The following is a 16,822-nucleotide window of genomic DNA, read 5'->3' on the forward strand; positions in this document are numbered from 1 at the left end:
GTATCATGCTCTGCCAGGTCCTATTACCCTAGAACAGAACTAGATAGCAAGGGAAATGACTATCCACTACACACACAATGCCATTCACTGGTTCATTCTAGTCTGCCTGTTACTCTGATCATGGCCCACTGCATGTCACCATTTCAGATTCAACTCTGTGTTGGGAACACCAGGTTTGTGAATATTCTTTAAAAGGCAGGCTCAAATACAGATAAGTACAGTTAAAGACACAAGAAGAAATTTTGAAAATAAAATATAACACTGGGCAGTACCTTATCTTTAAAACCACTATAATCAAAAGGGCCTTGATCTTGAATTGTTCATGCAATGAACACCTTCTACCTGGAAGTAGAATTACATCAACTTTCTAAATATTCTTCAAAAATAAATCATAAAGTTGAAGTGACTTTAAACATCATTTAGTCCATTTTTGTGGTTGAGTAAATGGGCTTGAAGAAGTTAATGCCTTGCTCTAGGCACCTAGTGAAACCAGATGCAAAGCTAACCAGGGCCCTATGAAGCACTGTGTAACTAACTGCCTCTCCTTGGAGATAGAATAACCAGAAAGCTCACAGTCACCCTCTACCAAGACCTGGTAAAATATCTATCACCTATAGAAACAGGCACAGAAATTTGAGTGACTTTTACACAAACAGATTTTAGAGAAACTACTGTTATACTTTATAATGAAAATGTCATTAAAGTCACTTTGGTAATCCAGAAATCAAAACATAACAATTTAAAATGTGCTATCCTAAAAAAAAAATCCAAGAATGCTTAGATTACTTAAGAATAAGCTACATAAGATGTTTTATACTTTGGAAGCAAGAAAACAATAAGTTTAATATATAAAGTTGCTTCTTTTCTCTAAACATAGGCCCAAGTATTCTGATATTCACATCTGACTGTATCACATCCCCCACAATATCCCAATGAGGAATATTTCATTAAATACTAAGAATTAATAGCACTTTATAAGTGTGTATGATGTCCTCTGCAATATCACAAAGCACTTTCAAATTCATCATTTTAGTCATTTATCACAGCCCTATGAAGTATAAAAGGGAAGATATTTTATCCATATTTTTTAAATAAGGCAACTTAGGCTTAAAATGGTCAAATACTTGCTAAAGGTTATTACAGAGCTAAATATCATCTGGGTCTTCTGTTTCCACTAAAAGATATAGCTTTTCAGGTAAAATATGCAAAAAACAAGAGACTACAAAGAAGAGGTATTTTCTGGCTTAGCAAACACATTTTGAAATATTTTACTCTTATTCAAAAACCAATACTGTGGAAAACAGATCATTTTTGGTTCTTAGGAAAACTTATTCCTTTTAAAAAGCTATTTGATAACTTAATGTCTCTTACCATTTTATTCCAAAGCAAATAGATGAAAGTTGGCGTGAAATGAGATGGATCATGGATGCTCTACAGTATGCAAGATACAAACAACCAGTTTCTGGCTTTCCCATCACTAAGCTGATATACCCCTCAGATGAGCAGGATCTAAAGAAGATCAATTCTACATCATCACATATCGACTGTCTTCCATCACCATCCCCATCCCCAGAGATGCACAGAAGAAAGGCAGTGAGTGGTAAGCAATAAAGTTCTAAAGTTCCTTGGTTCAATTACCAGATTCTTGGTCCTCTCTCCACCAATGATTTTCTTTGTGCTGAGGCACTGGTTCAAGCAAGCTGCAAGAAACACTGCTCAGTGGTAATAGTTTGAACACATAAAAGAAACAAAACCAGAATAGTGGAAAGGCCAGAAACTAGGTCAATAACCTGAAATCAACTCCATTTAGGAAAACTGAAGAGTCAGTTCAGTTCTCGACCACACTTCCTGGAAAGAACACAGAGCAAGGGTAAAGATTCAGAAGTACCAAATGAGAATGGCTATGGTGCCAGGTGATGGCCATGTCAGCCAAGAGAATCTAATCAAATCAGGGTAGGGAAGAATAGATAGCCTATGATAAAGAAGAACTGACAAGACTGAGTCAGGAAGCCAAAGTAAGAATAGATAGCCTATGATAAAGAAGAACTGACAAGACTGAGTCAGGAAGCCAAAGTAAGAGGTGAAGACAAACTTCCCATCCATATGGCACCAATGTTCTGAAGTGAAGATGGGAAAGGGAGAAATCTTAGATAAACTAGTATCTCATAACCAAAGCCAAATAAGTAGCATGCCTCTCATGAATATGATGAACTTACAGAAAAGCTGAAGTATATGTCAAGCAAGGCACCTCCTCCCTTGGGAAGTCTGAGGTTAGATAGCAAAATACTATCAGCAAAAACATCAGTAGGTTAACAAATGTATACCAAAATCCTTTATGCTCATAAGCAGAGAAAAAGCATACTAAGCATAGTTATGTAGTACCGTATAATTCTCTTTCCTAGAACATGTTGGGACTAGTGTTATTTCTCTAGTCTATTAAAATAATGGCCACTCAAAGCAGCTTTCTCAATTTTACAGCTTAAAAGGTCTCCGATTTTATAATCTTCATAGTTATTTTTTAACAAACAGTTCCAATTTGCTGACTTTTCCCATAGGGGGCAGCATGGTGTAGCAGAAAGAGCTTGGGCCTAGAAATCAGAGATCTGGATTCAAATCTCAGCTTTGTTTTGCTATATGTACTTGAACAGATTACCACATGTGAGCCTCATTTCCATTATGTAAAAGGTGAATAATAATATATACACCTTGAAGGGTTATTTGTGAATAAGACAATCTATATCAGCAATGCGTGGGATATAATATACAATTATTACAGACATCATATTTAATGTTGTTATTCTTATTATAGAAAAATTTAGTAAGGACATTAGCTAAGTCTATAAGTTAAGTCTGTCTGTGCTCTTATGATTTAAAAGTCTCAATGTCTAAAAATCAAAACTTGGCAAAACTTGGCAAATTGAGGAATATTGGGAGACAGCTAATTTATATTACCAAAGGAGTCTGTGACTTATCAACTAATTCAACAAAAGAAATAGAGTATATTTTTATGAGCCTCTACTGGTTTGGGGATACAAACCAAATATCTTCTCTGCCAAAAACTAGTCTAATAGGAGATACAAGTATATTAACCAAAAATTGCATGGGTTATAGAGTCTATTGGAGGCATTAACCTTTAAACTCTTGAGATGTGAGTTTCTGGGAAGAAGTGACAGAATCCAGTACTAAGAATAAGCCAAAGATGAGCAGAAAAAGAAGAAAATGGAGAACACTATAGGCAAGCAGATTATAACTGTGTACACTGTCTCACTGAGATTCAGGACCTAAAGACATTGTTCATTCTTTTTGTTTTTCATTTAAAAATATTTTTTGAATACCCAGTATGTGCCAGGCACTCTTCAAAGAAATGGGATATAATGAAAAAGTAAAGTCTTTCTTCCTATAAAATTTATATCTAGAAAGAATGAGAAACAATGAAAACATAAACAAAAAAGATAATATCAGATAGTGAAAATTCCAGTATCTAATACAAAATAGCAATTGAATTGTGAGTAGGCAGGAAGCTGTTGACTTCACTAGGATGATCAACAGAGATCTATCTGAGAAGGTATGATATTTGAACCAACCACAGGATAAGGCAGTAATGCAAAAATCTGAAGATGGAGTATTATAAGCAACAAAAGAACAAAAGGCCTTAGGTGGGTGAGGAATGGAAAGAAGGTCCAAGTGCTTGGAGTATAATGCACAAAGGTGTAAGTGGTACAAGATGGGGGGCAGGGGGCTGGAATAGGCAGGATTCTGTAGGCAGTACTAAGAAGTTTGGATGTTTCCTACTTGTGACAGAAAGCCACTGGAAATTTTTAAGCAAGAATTGATTTGATCTTCAATTATAGTTCCACTTTCAAATCTTACTATTGTATGAAGAGACCATAGAGGAGAACTACTGAGAGGAGGGAGACCAATTAGGAAGCTATTAACGAAGGATATAAAAAGTTTTCTGGCTTAGGTATTTGGGGATATCATGATGTGAAAGAAAGAAAGAAAGAAAGAGAGAGAGAGAAAGAAAGAAGGAAAGAGAGAGAGAGAGAAAGAGAGAAAGAGAGAGAGAAAGAGAAAGAGAGAGAAAGAGAGAGAGAAAGAAAGAGAAAGAGAGAGAAAGAGAGAGAGAGAAAGAAAGAGAGAGAAAGAAAGAAAGAGAAAGAAGGAGAGAGAGAAATAAAGAAAGAGAGAGAAAGAAAGAAAGAAAGGAAGGAAGGAAGGAAGGAAGGAAGGAAGGAAGGAAGGAAGGAAGGAAGGAAAAGAAAAGAAAAGAAAGAAGGAGAAACAAGCTTGGTGGTTGGGCATGCTGAACTTGTATTAGCTTTGGAATATTCCAGAGGAAAAAAAGATGAGTACGGTCTGGAGCTAAGGAAAGAAAACTAAGCTGCTTATACAGATTTAAGAAATTGTTGACATGTGGATTATGTTTGAAGCTATGAAAATGCTTGCAATAGGTAAAATAAGAAGAGAGGATGATGGAAGGATTCCCTATGGAATGAAGCAGCAAGACTTCTTAGTCTAAATGGGAACAAACAGAGAAAGAAGATATAAAAACAAGAGAGTATTGTCACAGAAATTAAAGCATGTCAAAGGATGGTGAGAGGTTAAACAAAACAACTGTAAATCTTCTGTTGTTTTGCTTTTTTCAACAAGAAGTCATTGGTAATCTTAATGAGAGCAGTTTGTGAGGGGAAAGTAGATCAGAGAGTAAATGGGAGGTGAAGAAGTGGATCAGTAAGACACATTCTATTATAATCTTGGCTGTGAAAAGGAAAAGGGAGGGAAGGCAGTAGCAAGAAGAGTAAAGGATTGAAAGGCATTTTTTAAGGCAGGAAAGAATGCCCTATCATCTTCCACAGTTCATAAAATTCTAGAAACAACCCTTTAATTCTATTTCCACCTTCACAGCTCATCAGCCCTCTCTGTTCACAGAACTTTCCCAGTGTTTAATCTTCTCTTGGCCACACAGTCCCAAGTGGGTTCCTCCTTGGCTGTATGAGGGTGGCCTCCTCCATGCCATAGAAATGCCAAACCCTCACATTGGCCTGAGGATGGATTACACACACTCCCTGCTGGGAGGATCTGGCCAATTACATTTGGATTTTATTATTAACTTAAAATGTGAGTGATCAACATTCTGTTTCCTAAAATACAACTTTCTCTTGGGTCCATTTATTTCTCTGAAGCCAAGATTCCATGGGCTATGAAACACAAAGACGTGGAGGGCAGCAAATGACAAATGGAACCCAGTGACAGGGAAGCACTGTTGAAAGCAAGGAGAAAGAATCTTATCCCCTTGAAAAGCAGAAGCCTTTCAGAACAATGGCATGTACCACACCATACTCTGTTCTCTCCACAAGTGTGACCATTTCAAATTGTTTGGAGACCATTTACAAAAGAGGAAAATATCCACTTTAGAGGAATATCCCCAATGGGTTACTCACCGGGGCTAGGTTTGCAGCATAATTCCATTCTGTGAAGACAGGGTTCACCTAACTTCTAAGGAACCTGTGTGACCTACAGAGCCTATGGTGCCAGCCCAAGATTCTAAGGTTGTTAAAATCGTGTACCTTGATTTGTTTGTGAAAAATTTGTTGAGGATGGGAAGGCAGGGAGTGGAACTCTTTTAACTTCCCATTTCTGTGTGGTTTTTAAAACACAAAGTAGAACTCTTCTGAGTCAATTAAAATTAAGCATCTCCCAAGGACCCAAGGGGGAAAGTTGGCTTCTAAAAAGGCAGCTCAAGGCAGGGGGTGGAATGATTTGGTCCATCACATGGGTATTTTCTCTCCCACTCCTTTTCTGTGGGTATAGTGGTCACAGGCAGCAGCAATCTTTTTTTCCGATACTGATGTTTCTCCTGGTGACACATGGGTGAGGCAATAAAGGGGAGGGGGTGTTATTTTCTTCACATGTATTTGAAGATTATCCTGATCTTCCAAATGTAAATGTTCCTGGTAAGCTTTTCCCTCATGATGTTAAGAACACTGTGATATAAAGCAAAGAGGTCAAAAATTCAATTTAAAGATATTATTTCTCTTGGGAAGTTAGAAGGTGAACAAATCTCTGAGGTTCTACCTAAGGCCTGATGAGAAATACAAAAAAGTTATTTATTTTTATTTAGTTAGTTTTTGTAATTGTTGTTGTGGGGATTGTGCTTGTTTTTTGCAATGCTGGGATGGAACCCAGGGCAAGTGCCCTACTACCCAGCTACATCTGAGCCTAAATTTCTTTATTTAAATTATTTAAATTCTACTCATAGTGGAAATAGATTAAATGAAGCACTACACACACACACATATATATGTTTATACATATATATATTTTGTTATATATATATATATATATATATATATATATATATATATATACATGTACATATATTTGGATAGTGACACATTAAAAATGTGAAGATAGATTTTTAGGCCAGATATGACTTATTCTTTCTTTCTATCCTGCCATACCCCCTGCCTTGAAAAAAAAAAGCAACAGCTTTAAATCAATTATTCCTTCCTGAAATGTCATCTCCTCATAACGCCCTCAAAATCCACATCAACTCTACTCTGCTGTTGTTGGCCTGATCCACAGAGACCAGGAATTGCAACACCATTACAATAGCATGAAAGCCAAGCTTCCTAAGCCAGCACTAATACTATGGGCAGAACTTTCAAGAGGCTCCCAGGTCAACCAGAGGGGAAACTCAAGATTCTACTAGTGCTGGCCTGCCCAGTGAGCCCTCTAAGGGAAGTTGAGGAGCACAACCAGGTTTATTAAAATAACAACCAGGCAAGGTGCCTACAATGTTTAATGGAGCATATGGCCTGGATCTGGAGATGGAAGCTGCACTTTGCATTCTATTCCAGGAAGGGAGGGAGTAGTAGTGGCCTAAGTCCTTGGAAACTCTCCTCAGTGCCCTGGCTGGCATCCTGGAGATTTTCCCAGCATGTTCTGGGAGGGCTATCCCACTCTAAGCAATAGATTCCACTAAGTCTTCTAATAATTATACAACTACCATGTAAGTCAAATATTTAGATTCCTATTAGAGCATTATTTCCTACCTATGGGTCTGTGAACAAGATGATATTTACCACTCCATACCTAAGCCCTTTTGCACCCCCATCCTGGATTATTACATTTATAACTGGGCCTTGTTTCACCTATTATCTCTAATGCTCCTAGAAACTATAGTAAATAAGTTGTATCATTTACTAATTCATTCTGGAATAGCTTATCAACAGAAGATGCCATACAAGAAATTATTGTACTCCTTTATTATTAACAGTATTCTCACAGCAAAATCTTGAAATATATCTGTTTACTAATCTATATTTTAATAATCTTCATTTGTTTTCTAAATATTTTCTATTACAGGTGAAGGGATCTTGATAATGGTATGCCTTTGGTTTGTAAGGCATTTAAATGTATCTTAGCAAACTAATATAATCCTCATAGCACCTATGGAAGATAAGCAATATTAACTATCTACATGTTATAGACAAAAAAAGGTTCAGAAAAGTTGTAATTTACCCAAAATCATAGACACAGATAGGAGCCTGATAGGACTTCAGCCTAGGTTTGTCTAATTTTAAGACAATTGTTCTTTCTGCTCTACCTGGGCTAACTCTTGAGTCAAATATCACCAAAGATAAAGCAAAATTATCTGAGTAACTGTTTTAAGGAGTATCTACTGCAGATTAAGTAAATTAAAGCTTTTCAAAATGCTTTCAGCATTGTTTTCAAGGGACAATCAAATCTTACTACTCTTTTATATTCCCATATTTCAGTGTCTGTTTAAGTTACACTTCAACTCAAGGTGCTTTACAGCATAAGAGGCTAATAATAGAAGGATGATTAAGATGGAGCCTAATGGGGAGGTTCTCATGATCTGCTCATATGCCCATGTTCAGATTAGATAATCTGGGAAATACAAGAGATTCCACAAATCTCTTTGCTTGACTCATTCCTTGGCCCATTCCTTCATTCACTGACTTATCCAACATTTACTAAGCAGAGATATGAAAAAGACATAGTATACAGTATGTGGTCTCTAGGGTTTGTAGTTCAATGAAGGAGACTATTATGAAAATGGATATTTGTAATAATGATAATAAAATTGTAAGTGCAATAACAGATAAAAGTAAAACTTGGTAAGAGGCAAGAGAACTAAGCAACTTCCAATTCATTTGAGGAAATCAATACAGGCCCTTCTAGAGAGACCAGGTCTTAAAACATGAATGTCTGCTCCTTTGAAGCACATCTTCTTATACTCCTTAGTCCTCTCTAAACAATAAATGTTTGCTATTTGTATAATGAGAGATAAAAGTGCAAACTATTTTTGCAAAGTACTTGACCTATGAACTGGAAAGAGTAAGAAAGTGTCACAAACTCCTCAGTGGTTGCTTCTGGTTTTAAGAACTTTTACTATCAGTCGCCCAGTGAATAGAATGATAGCATCCTCCTACTGTCCAAAGGTATGTTCATGTACTAACCCTTGTAACGTGCCAGTGTGACTTTACTTGGAAAAGGGATCTTTGCAAATATTAACAACCCTGAGATGAAATCATCCTGGATTTTCTGGGTGGGCCCTAAATCCAGACAAGTGTCCTTCAAGAAACAGAAGAGGAGCCACAGGCACAGAAGCAAGCCCAGAGGAAGACAGAAACAGATAGAAGTGATGTATCCACAAGATGCAACAACAACCAGAAGCTGGGAGAAGCAAAAAAATATTAACCCCCTGGAACTTCTACAGGGAATGTGGCCCTGCTGATACCTTGATTTTTTAACTCAGGCTTCCAGAGCCATGAAGGAATAAACTTTTCTTGTTTTAAGCCACCCAGTATTGTACATATTACAGCAGCCACAGGAAAGTAATGTAAGACCTAAACTGTTTCTCAAGCAACAGCAAAGAATACTTACTGGGAGCTTAACTAACATAATCCTGTATAAGTGAATTAGATAAATCAAGTACCAGTCCTCAGGAAGCTTCCATGAAAGCCCATGGAAATGCTAAGGTGTATGATAGTCAAGCAAGTTTTTGGAGTGAGACAAATCTGTATTGGGTGCCTATTCTGCTACTTATCAGCTATATGAGTTGTAATATTTAATGAGCCTAAGTTTCACTATGCTTGCCTGCAGAATGAAAGTTGTAAGCCTTAAATAAAGCATTGAGAGGACTGGAGTTGTGGCTCAGTGGTAGAGCACTTGCCTAGCACGTGTGAAGCACTGGGTTCGATCCTCAGCACCACATACAAAATTAATTAATTAATTAGAGGTACTGTGTCCATCTACAACTAAAAGTATTTAAAAAAAAATAGAGCCCTTAGCACTATGGCTGGTTCATAGGAAGCACTAAGTAAATATCAGATATTGTTATTACTGTTGTGGATACAAATGAGTATGTACAGACAACTAAACACTAACCAGATAGAGAAAAAAAAGTTCAACTAAAGTCAACTGCAAATTTTTTGCATGGATCCTATTTGAAGTCCAATTTCAAAACTTCTCTTCTTCATCAATTAACTTTTCTTCATCATTCCTAAGGCATCTATGCCAGCCATCATCAAAAACAACCAACAATTCTGAGATCCTATTATTTGCAGTGCCCAATTTTTCCTATTAAGGATGGGGAAAAGTACTGTCTGAAACATTTATTACCCTTAAAAAAAAAAAAACTTCTTAAGAATTATCAGATTTATTCAGCCCAAGGCTTTATCCATTTCTTTCCTTTTAACCTTAAAGTTTCTTTGTCTTCTTCCCTAACCACTTGTCTGAGGACAACACATTCTTCCATCTTTCTTACTAAGATGCAAGGCCAACACTAGAGTTCAAAACCTGATCAACGCTCCTTGTTGAATTTATCAACCTCACCACAAATATCTTCAGTCATAGATTGAACCAACATAGAACCACTTCTCCAGTGGGTTCTTCTCCAAATCCACAGTCATCATCCTACAGCCTGATCAGCTTCCCATTTTATCTCCTGGATGTTTTGGCCATCTCAAGCTTAACCTGCCACAAATTAAAGTCAACATTTCTTCTACTGCCCAACCCAAATCATGGTTGCAGTTTAATTCCTCTGGCTTACTGCTACTCCCGTCTTCCCAGGAACCATGGTTTGAAACCTACTAGTGAGTTTAAGTCCTGGACACTTTCTTCTTCCAGTTTTCTGGAACCTCTTCCCTAAAACTTTCACACAGGTGATTCCTTCTGACCTAGACTCCCTTTTCTGGTCATTGTCAAAAGAATCTTCCTCCCAAATCGCTCTTTAGTTAAAATTCAGTTTGATTTTCTTTATAGAATTTTATACTCTTTAAAATTAATTTTCTATGTTGTCTATTTACTGTCTAATCCACCCTCTCTGAGCTGCTTGAAAACAGAGAACTTTTCTGTCTAGCACAAAATACATGCTCAGTGAACACACTGGAATGAACTGACTTTCCTAAACTTTTACTTTCCTTTACACAACCAAAGCTCTTGCTCAGCCTCATAGCCTGAACAAGAAAAGTATTTACAGGAAACAAAGCTGCTATGAATATTTACCTACAAAGTTCCTCTGTGAGAATAAGCCTTAATTTTTCCAAAATAAATTTCTAAAAGTGCAGTTGCTGCTCCCTCCCTTTATAGCCTCATTTTTTTCAAAATTCCATTCCTGTTCCCCATGTTCTAGTCAAGTGGGATAAATTATACTGTTTCCTCTTTCTTTCTCACTTATAATACTTTTGTCATTATCTGAATATTAATTTTTAAATCTGCCTTGAATCACTTTTTGAAAAAGAAGAAATAATTTTAGACAAAGAATAGAGATGAATGAAAACAAGAAAAAATTAAATGAGATGATACAGTATTTCACTAATCTTATCCCAATGTCATCCCTTTCCTATAAACCTACATCCTATTTGCTAAACTTCTTGTACAAAACCAACATTCTGCCAGTCTCACAGATGAATATTTTTCCGATACTTCCATTAAAACTGTAAACTCCCTAAGACAGATATTCTAATTTCTTATAAATTTTATATCTACTCAAGCACCAAGTATAGTTGCTCCTCGACTTAAAATGAATTTACATTCTGATAAACCAATCATTAATTTGAAAATATAGTAAGTCAAAAATACATTTAATACACCTGGTACTTTTTTTCTTCTCCTTTTTAAAGTGCTGGGGATAGAACCTAGAGCATCACATGCTAGGCAAGCACTCTACAGCTGAGCTATATCCGTACACCCACCTAATACATTAACACACCTAGCTCACCCAACATCATAGCTTAGTAGCACCATACACCATGAAGTATCTGTTGTTTATATTTGTGATTGTGTGGCTGAATGGAACTCCCTACCACCGCCCAACATCACAAGAGATAATCTATCCTACTTCTCATCACTAGTCTGGGAAAAGAAATCAGACATCAAAATTAAAGTAAGGTCTCTACTATATACACATTTGCTTCGGGAACATTATAAAGTCAAGTTATTATAAATCAAACCATCATAAGTTGTGAACCATCTGTACAATCCTTCTGTTAGAGTTAAGGTCAAGTAATACTGAACCTTTTTTGGTGAATAAATTAATTAAACAATACTGTCTAAGAGAGCTCATGGTCTAACCATGAAGCCAGAATGCCAAAACTCCATTAAAAAAAATAACAACTAATAACTCAAGTCTATACAGTCTAACTGTCAAAGAAGGAGTGTTACAGAAGTACAGAGAAGTGAGAAATCCCTTGTGGTACAGCTGGAGGATGCTTCTCAAGGAGGTTGTTTGAGGGAAACCTTGAACAGATGAACTGAAAAATGGAGAAGTCCTTTACTGTTAGCTATTAAACAATATGTGGTTTGATCTCATTCTTTGAGGTTGCTGGACAATACTTCATAGCATAGTTATATTATTCTGTTATTCTATTCAGGAACATTTATATTTGTATCAGTTAGAATTCAGTTTGGATTCAACTTACAGAAAACCCAAATAAGACTGTTGTAAATGCAAAATACTTTGTCTTGCTTGGGGGGAAAAAAAAAAAAAAAACCTCTACAGCTAGACAATCAAGACCTACATATATGTGGACTCCATGGTCTTCAAAGACCAAACTATTTTTTCAGCTTCCCCATCTAAGCATCAGCTTGTTTCCAAGGTTGACTGAACACAACTTGTTGTAGACAACTTAACAAAAGAAGAACAAAATGACCTGTCTCTCAGGTAAGCCAATTCTTTTATTCAGCCTTCTGGAAGTTTCATACATACTTCCAGTTTTATCTCAATGGCCAAAAATAATTTTATGATCACGCCCAGCTGTAAGGGAAAATTTTAAAAAAAAGGTATTTTATGTGAGAGCATAGTTGTCCCAAATAAAGTTAAGATTTTGCAACTAAAAAAGTATACTGGTTACCAACCACATGTGAGAGAGTGAAACTGACATCCTGCTCTGCCAATTATGAGTGAATATGCATGTCATCTCCTACAGTCAGGAAAGAAAGCATAAAATCACTTTATACCCTGACCCTGAAATAAACAAGACAAAATGGCATTTCATGTATCTCTAATTTCTAAAGTAAAAGAAATCCTGATATTAACTCCTAACAAAACAAACTTTATCCCAGATTTTTATAATATTCTTAAAATACTTGTGTCTGATTTTCTACCACAGACTACCTGTATCCAGGTAATCCTGTGGATTTTTTTCTTCAGTTATCTGTTGCACTTTTTTTTAAAGAGAAAGAGAGAAGAAAGAGAGAGAGAGAACTTTTTAATATTTATTTTTCAGTTTTCGGTGGACACACATCTTTATTTTATGTGGTGCTGAGGATAGAACCCAGCGCCCAGCGCATGCCAGGTGAGTGTGTTACCACTTGAGCCACATCCCCAGGACAACATGTTGCATTTTTTAATCAACAAGTCTTCTGAATATGGATTCCTTTGCAGATCTCTCCAAGTAAACTATTTTTCTTAGTGCTTCTGGGCCTCTAAGTCTTCCTTTCACAGCATCCTCAACCACAAGATGATGTCTCGTTTCTCACTATTATAAATCATGCTGCAGTAAACAACTTGTAAATGCCTCCATGTGCACATGGTGACAATTTCTCAAACAGATATCCAAAAAAGGACTTGCTAGGATAAATTATATGCACATTTTAAATATATTCTGCCAAATTGCTGTCTAAAGAGCTATACCAATTTATCCTCCTCATCACTACATGAGAGTCCTTAATTTCTCCACAACACTAACACATGAAATTTTCACTCTTGAATCTTTTGTAACTTTCATGGGCAAAAAAAAAAAAAAAAAAGCCTCATTGTTTCAATCCGTTTCCCTAATTACTATCTGGGCTAAACATAATAATAATAATATGTTTATTGGCCATTTGAACTAATTATTCTTCCAAGTGTTTGGTTCTTATCTTCTCTCATTTGCCTTGTCTTCTAATTTACAGATTTTTATATATTCTGACTTTTATTCTTGTTACACATTGTTATGCTTCTTCCAATCACTTACCTTTTTACCTTGATGAAGATGCCGTTTGTTTTTACAAAGCATTAAACTTTGATGCAATCAAATTTATCTGCCACTTCTTTTGTCCTCTGCAGTGTTGTCTTGCTTTAAAAGATCTTCCCATTCAAAATCTGCAAACATGTTGTCTTCTAATATTTGGGGGTTTTCTTATTATATTTAACCCATATGGAATTTATTTTGATATATGTTATGAAGTAGGACTTTCTCTAATTATTTTGCTAAAAAGACAGCCTATTGTTCCAACACTACATATTGAATAATTTATTTTGTTCCCATACTTTTAAATTTTATCTTTACCATATGTTAAATTATCACAGTCATATGACTGTCTCTGGACTCTATTTTTCTGTACTTCAGATCTGTTACATTTCTGTACCAATACAACAAAGTTTTGATGACCAAAGCTCTACTGTATGCTTTAATATCTGGTAAAGCCAACTCCTTCCTATTGTGTTAAAAATAAAAAGTTTGCTATTCTCATAAATTTTCTCTTCCACAATAATTTTTAAATCAATTCATTAAATTCCATTTTAAAATCCTATTGGGATTTTCACTAAGATTACCTCATATTTATAGATTAGAGACTACTTGTTTTTTAAAACCACTTGCACATTTTCAAAAATAACATGTATTCATCAAGTACCTACAATGGGCTAAGCTCTGTGGGAAATTCAAAGGATTTCAGACAGTTCTTGCTATACAGAAATGTAAAACCTGATTGGAGAAAAAAGATATGAACAACTACTGAATTAAATAACAAATATCCATAGAACTAAACTTGTAGCTCACTCATGGCCATTATAGTATGCACCCTGAGGTTTATTTTTGCCTCTGAGTTTGTTTTTCTTTGGTCTTACATTTTTTGCTTTTTAAAAACTGGCAACGTGTTAAGTCATAAGCATAATCAGTTTATTCTGTAGTCTTCCTAAGTAAGTACTGTCATCATCACCACTATAAGTGGTGGTGATCTATAAGATAAAGAATCCAAAGCTCAAAGAGGTTAAGCAACTTTCCTAAGATCACTGAGCAAATAGGTAGAGGGAAATGAGGATCTTAAACCAGATTTCCTATCTTCAGTCACCTGAGTCTTTTCTTCTTTCCCCCTTTAAAAATCCCCATCATGTGAAATACAAAATTCATCTCAGAAATAATAGGGAATGAATAAATGAGCAACATCCAGCTTTGTTTCTTATTTCATCCCTTCTGCAGGCAGATGCCCAGAGAATAAAAGTGTGTGTGTATGTGTGTAGAGGGGGATACGAAGGAGTGTTCCTCACCATTATTAGGATTGGATTTGACAGTTCATCTCTTTCCCTTGAGCTAAGACCAGAGCCTTCTGTATAAATTGTCGGAACTTGTGCAAAATGAAAAAGTGAAGCCCTTGTTCAAAATTAAAGTTTCAAGGGGTGACAACAGGAGAATTTAAGTGATGCGTGGGGCCAATGCAGGATCCCATGCTCATGAAGCAAGCCCTGGCTCATAGTCTCTTTTTTTCCTAACATTTGTTCTTGGCTTTGCAGAGTCCCAGCCCTGCTCTGATGAAGAAGGATGTTCGGAAGTCTTCCTCCCCACGGACAGCGACTACGACTCCAGCGACGCCCTGAGCCCCAGAGACCTGGACCTGGTCTACCTTTCCTCCCATGACATCGCCCAACAGGCCCTTAGCGGTCTCAGCGGCAGCGCCCCCGACGTCCTACAGGTCCACGACATGAAGACGCCAGTGGGACCGGGACAGGACCCCCAGGGCAGGGCGCAAGGCCTCGACCCTGACCGCTCGTGCGTCGAGTTCCTCCACGGCCTGTCGCTCACCGGCCTCGCGCCCAAGAACCACGCCAAGATGGCGCCGGGCGCGCGGCCGCCGCTGGGCTTCCTGGGAAAGCGGAAGTCAGGCAAGCACCAGCACTACGGAGGCTTCAGCCGCCACCGCCGCTGGCTGCGCATGCACAGTGAGACGCAGTCGCTGTCGCTCTCCGAGGGCGTCTACACGCCTCACCTGTCCCAAGCCAGTGGTCTGGCCCAGGAGCCTCGGGAGGCCGAGGGGCCTGGACCTGCCCTCGACGGGCCCCGGGGCCTGACCTTGGCCCACGCAGCCAGCCTGCCGGAGGAGCGCAAGGGCTGCCTCCAGGACCCGAGGCCTTCTGCCCACCGCATCTACGTGGAGCCCTACCCCAGCACCCTAATACGCCAGGACTCCCAGCCGTGGGCGGGCTTGAGCCCGCCCCCTGGAGGCCGAGTCCGCCTGTCCAGCCCTGTCCGTCCTGAGATGAGTCCCGAGGGTCCCACCTCGCCAGTGTCCGAAATCCTCAGCAGCATGCTTTAGGAAGGTGCGCGCTGGCTGTCCACCATCCCACTGCTAGTCCCTGCCTTGCCCATCACCCTGGCTGCCCCTCTTTGTCCTCATCCATTTTTTAACGTTTTGAATGCTACAAATCCAAAGGTTACAGGTTCAAGGACCTCTTGTTTAAGAGTAGAGCAGAAGCCAAGGCCAGAGTTGCCAGCGCTATTCCCGGTTCAACCTAGAAAGGGCGTGGAGAAGCTTTTATGTCAACATGGAGTCTGAGACGTAGTGATTCAAACATGCCACCCCGTTAGTGGCATCTGTGGCTGAGGAAGGCCAGCCCGAAGACACACCCTCAGTTTTGCAGCTGGCTCTGTAACCTGACCCCTGGGTTTAGGGCTCTTTCATGAATCTGTGATTAATGAGGAGTTCTACAGCTGGAAATAAGATTGGCATAGTTTTATCCTTGAATCCAAACCTTTAGAGTGGTTTAGGGAAAAGAGACCTGGGTTGTGACTTCAGAGCATGGTATCAAGTGGACTTTAGCTGAGTTCCCTGTCAGCTAAGCAGGGCCATGCCAAAGTGCAGGGTTCTCAGAACTCACCAAATCCAGTTTATCATCAGCTTATCCGATTAAATAGGCCTTGGCAGACCTCTTTGTCTTTTAGTGCTATGTGGAGACCACCAGAAACTAAAATAGAGGACACTTCCAGCTCTAACTTGCAAAGATAGAATAGGATAGGAGGCAATCCTTCCTGCTCACTCAGCTCCCATTCTGATCTGAAAACGAGCCATAAATTGTTCTAGGCTGCAGGCAGATGGCTGAGTTAAGTGAAAGGCTGAATTGTAGACAAGACCAGGAGAAGGAGAGAAATATGAGCAAAAATGTATTTCCTTTACAATTCTAAGAAAAAGAAGTCCATGAGCGTCATGTCTCCCAAAATTGCAGTGGATTTGCTCAGGATTATGATTTGCTCAGGATTATGAAGTGGTGAAGTCATCTTTAAACAAGGAAGTTCCCTGCGGATGTAGCCAGGCA

At 38.2% G+C, this 16,822-nt stretch overlaps 1 protein-coding gene across 1 annotated transcript in view; it reads left to right on the top strand.

The window, feature by feature from the left end:
• Ankfn1 (ankyrin repeat and fibronectin type III domain containing 1) overlaps positions 1-15,825 on the top strand; it is a 133,259-nt gene extending 117,434 nt beyond the window's left edge. Inside the window, exons 16-17 of the mRNA XM_076871092.1 lie at positions 1,387-1,600; positions 15,026-15,825. Of these exons, the coding sequence (XP_076727207.1) occupies positions 1,387-1,600; positions 15,026-15,825 (1,014 nt within the window). The remainder of the gene's footprint in view (positions 1-1,386; positions 1,601-15,025) is intronic.
• Positions 15,826-16,822: the final 997 nt, after the last annotated feature.

The sequence above is a fragment of the Callospermophilus lateralis genome, chromosome 11 (assembly GCF_048772815.1).
Source record: "Callospermophilus lateralis isolate mCalLat2 chromosome 11, mCalLat2.hap1, whole genome shotgun sequence".
NCBI classification, from domain to species: Eukaryota; Metazoa; Chordata; class Mammalia; order Rodentia; family Sciuridae; genus Callospermophilus; species Callospermophilus lateralis.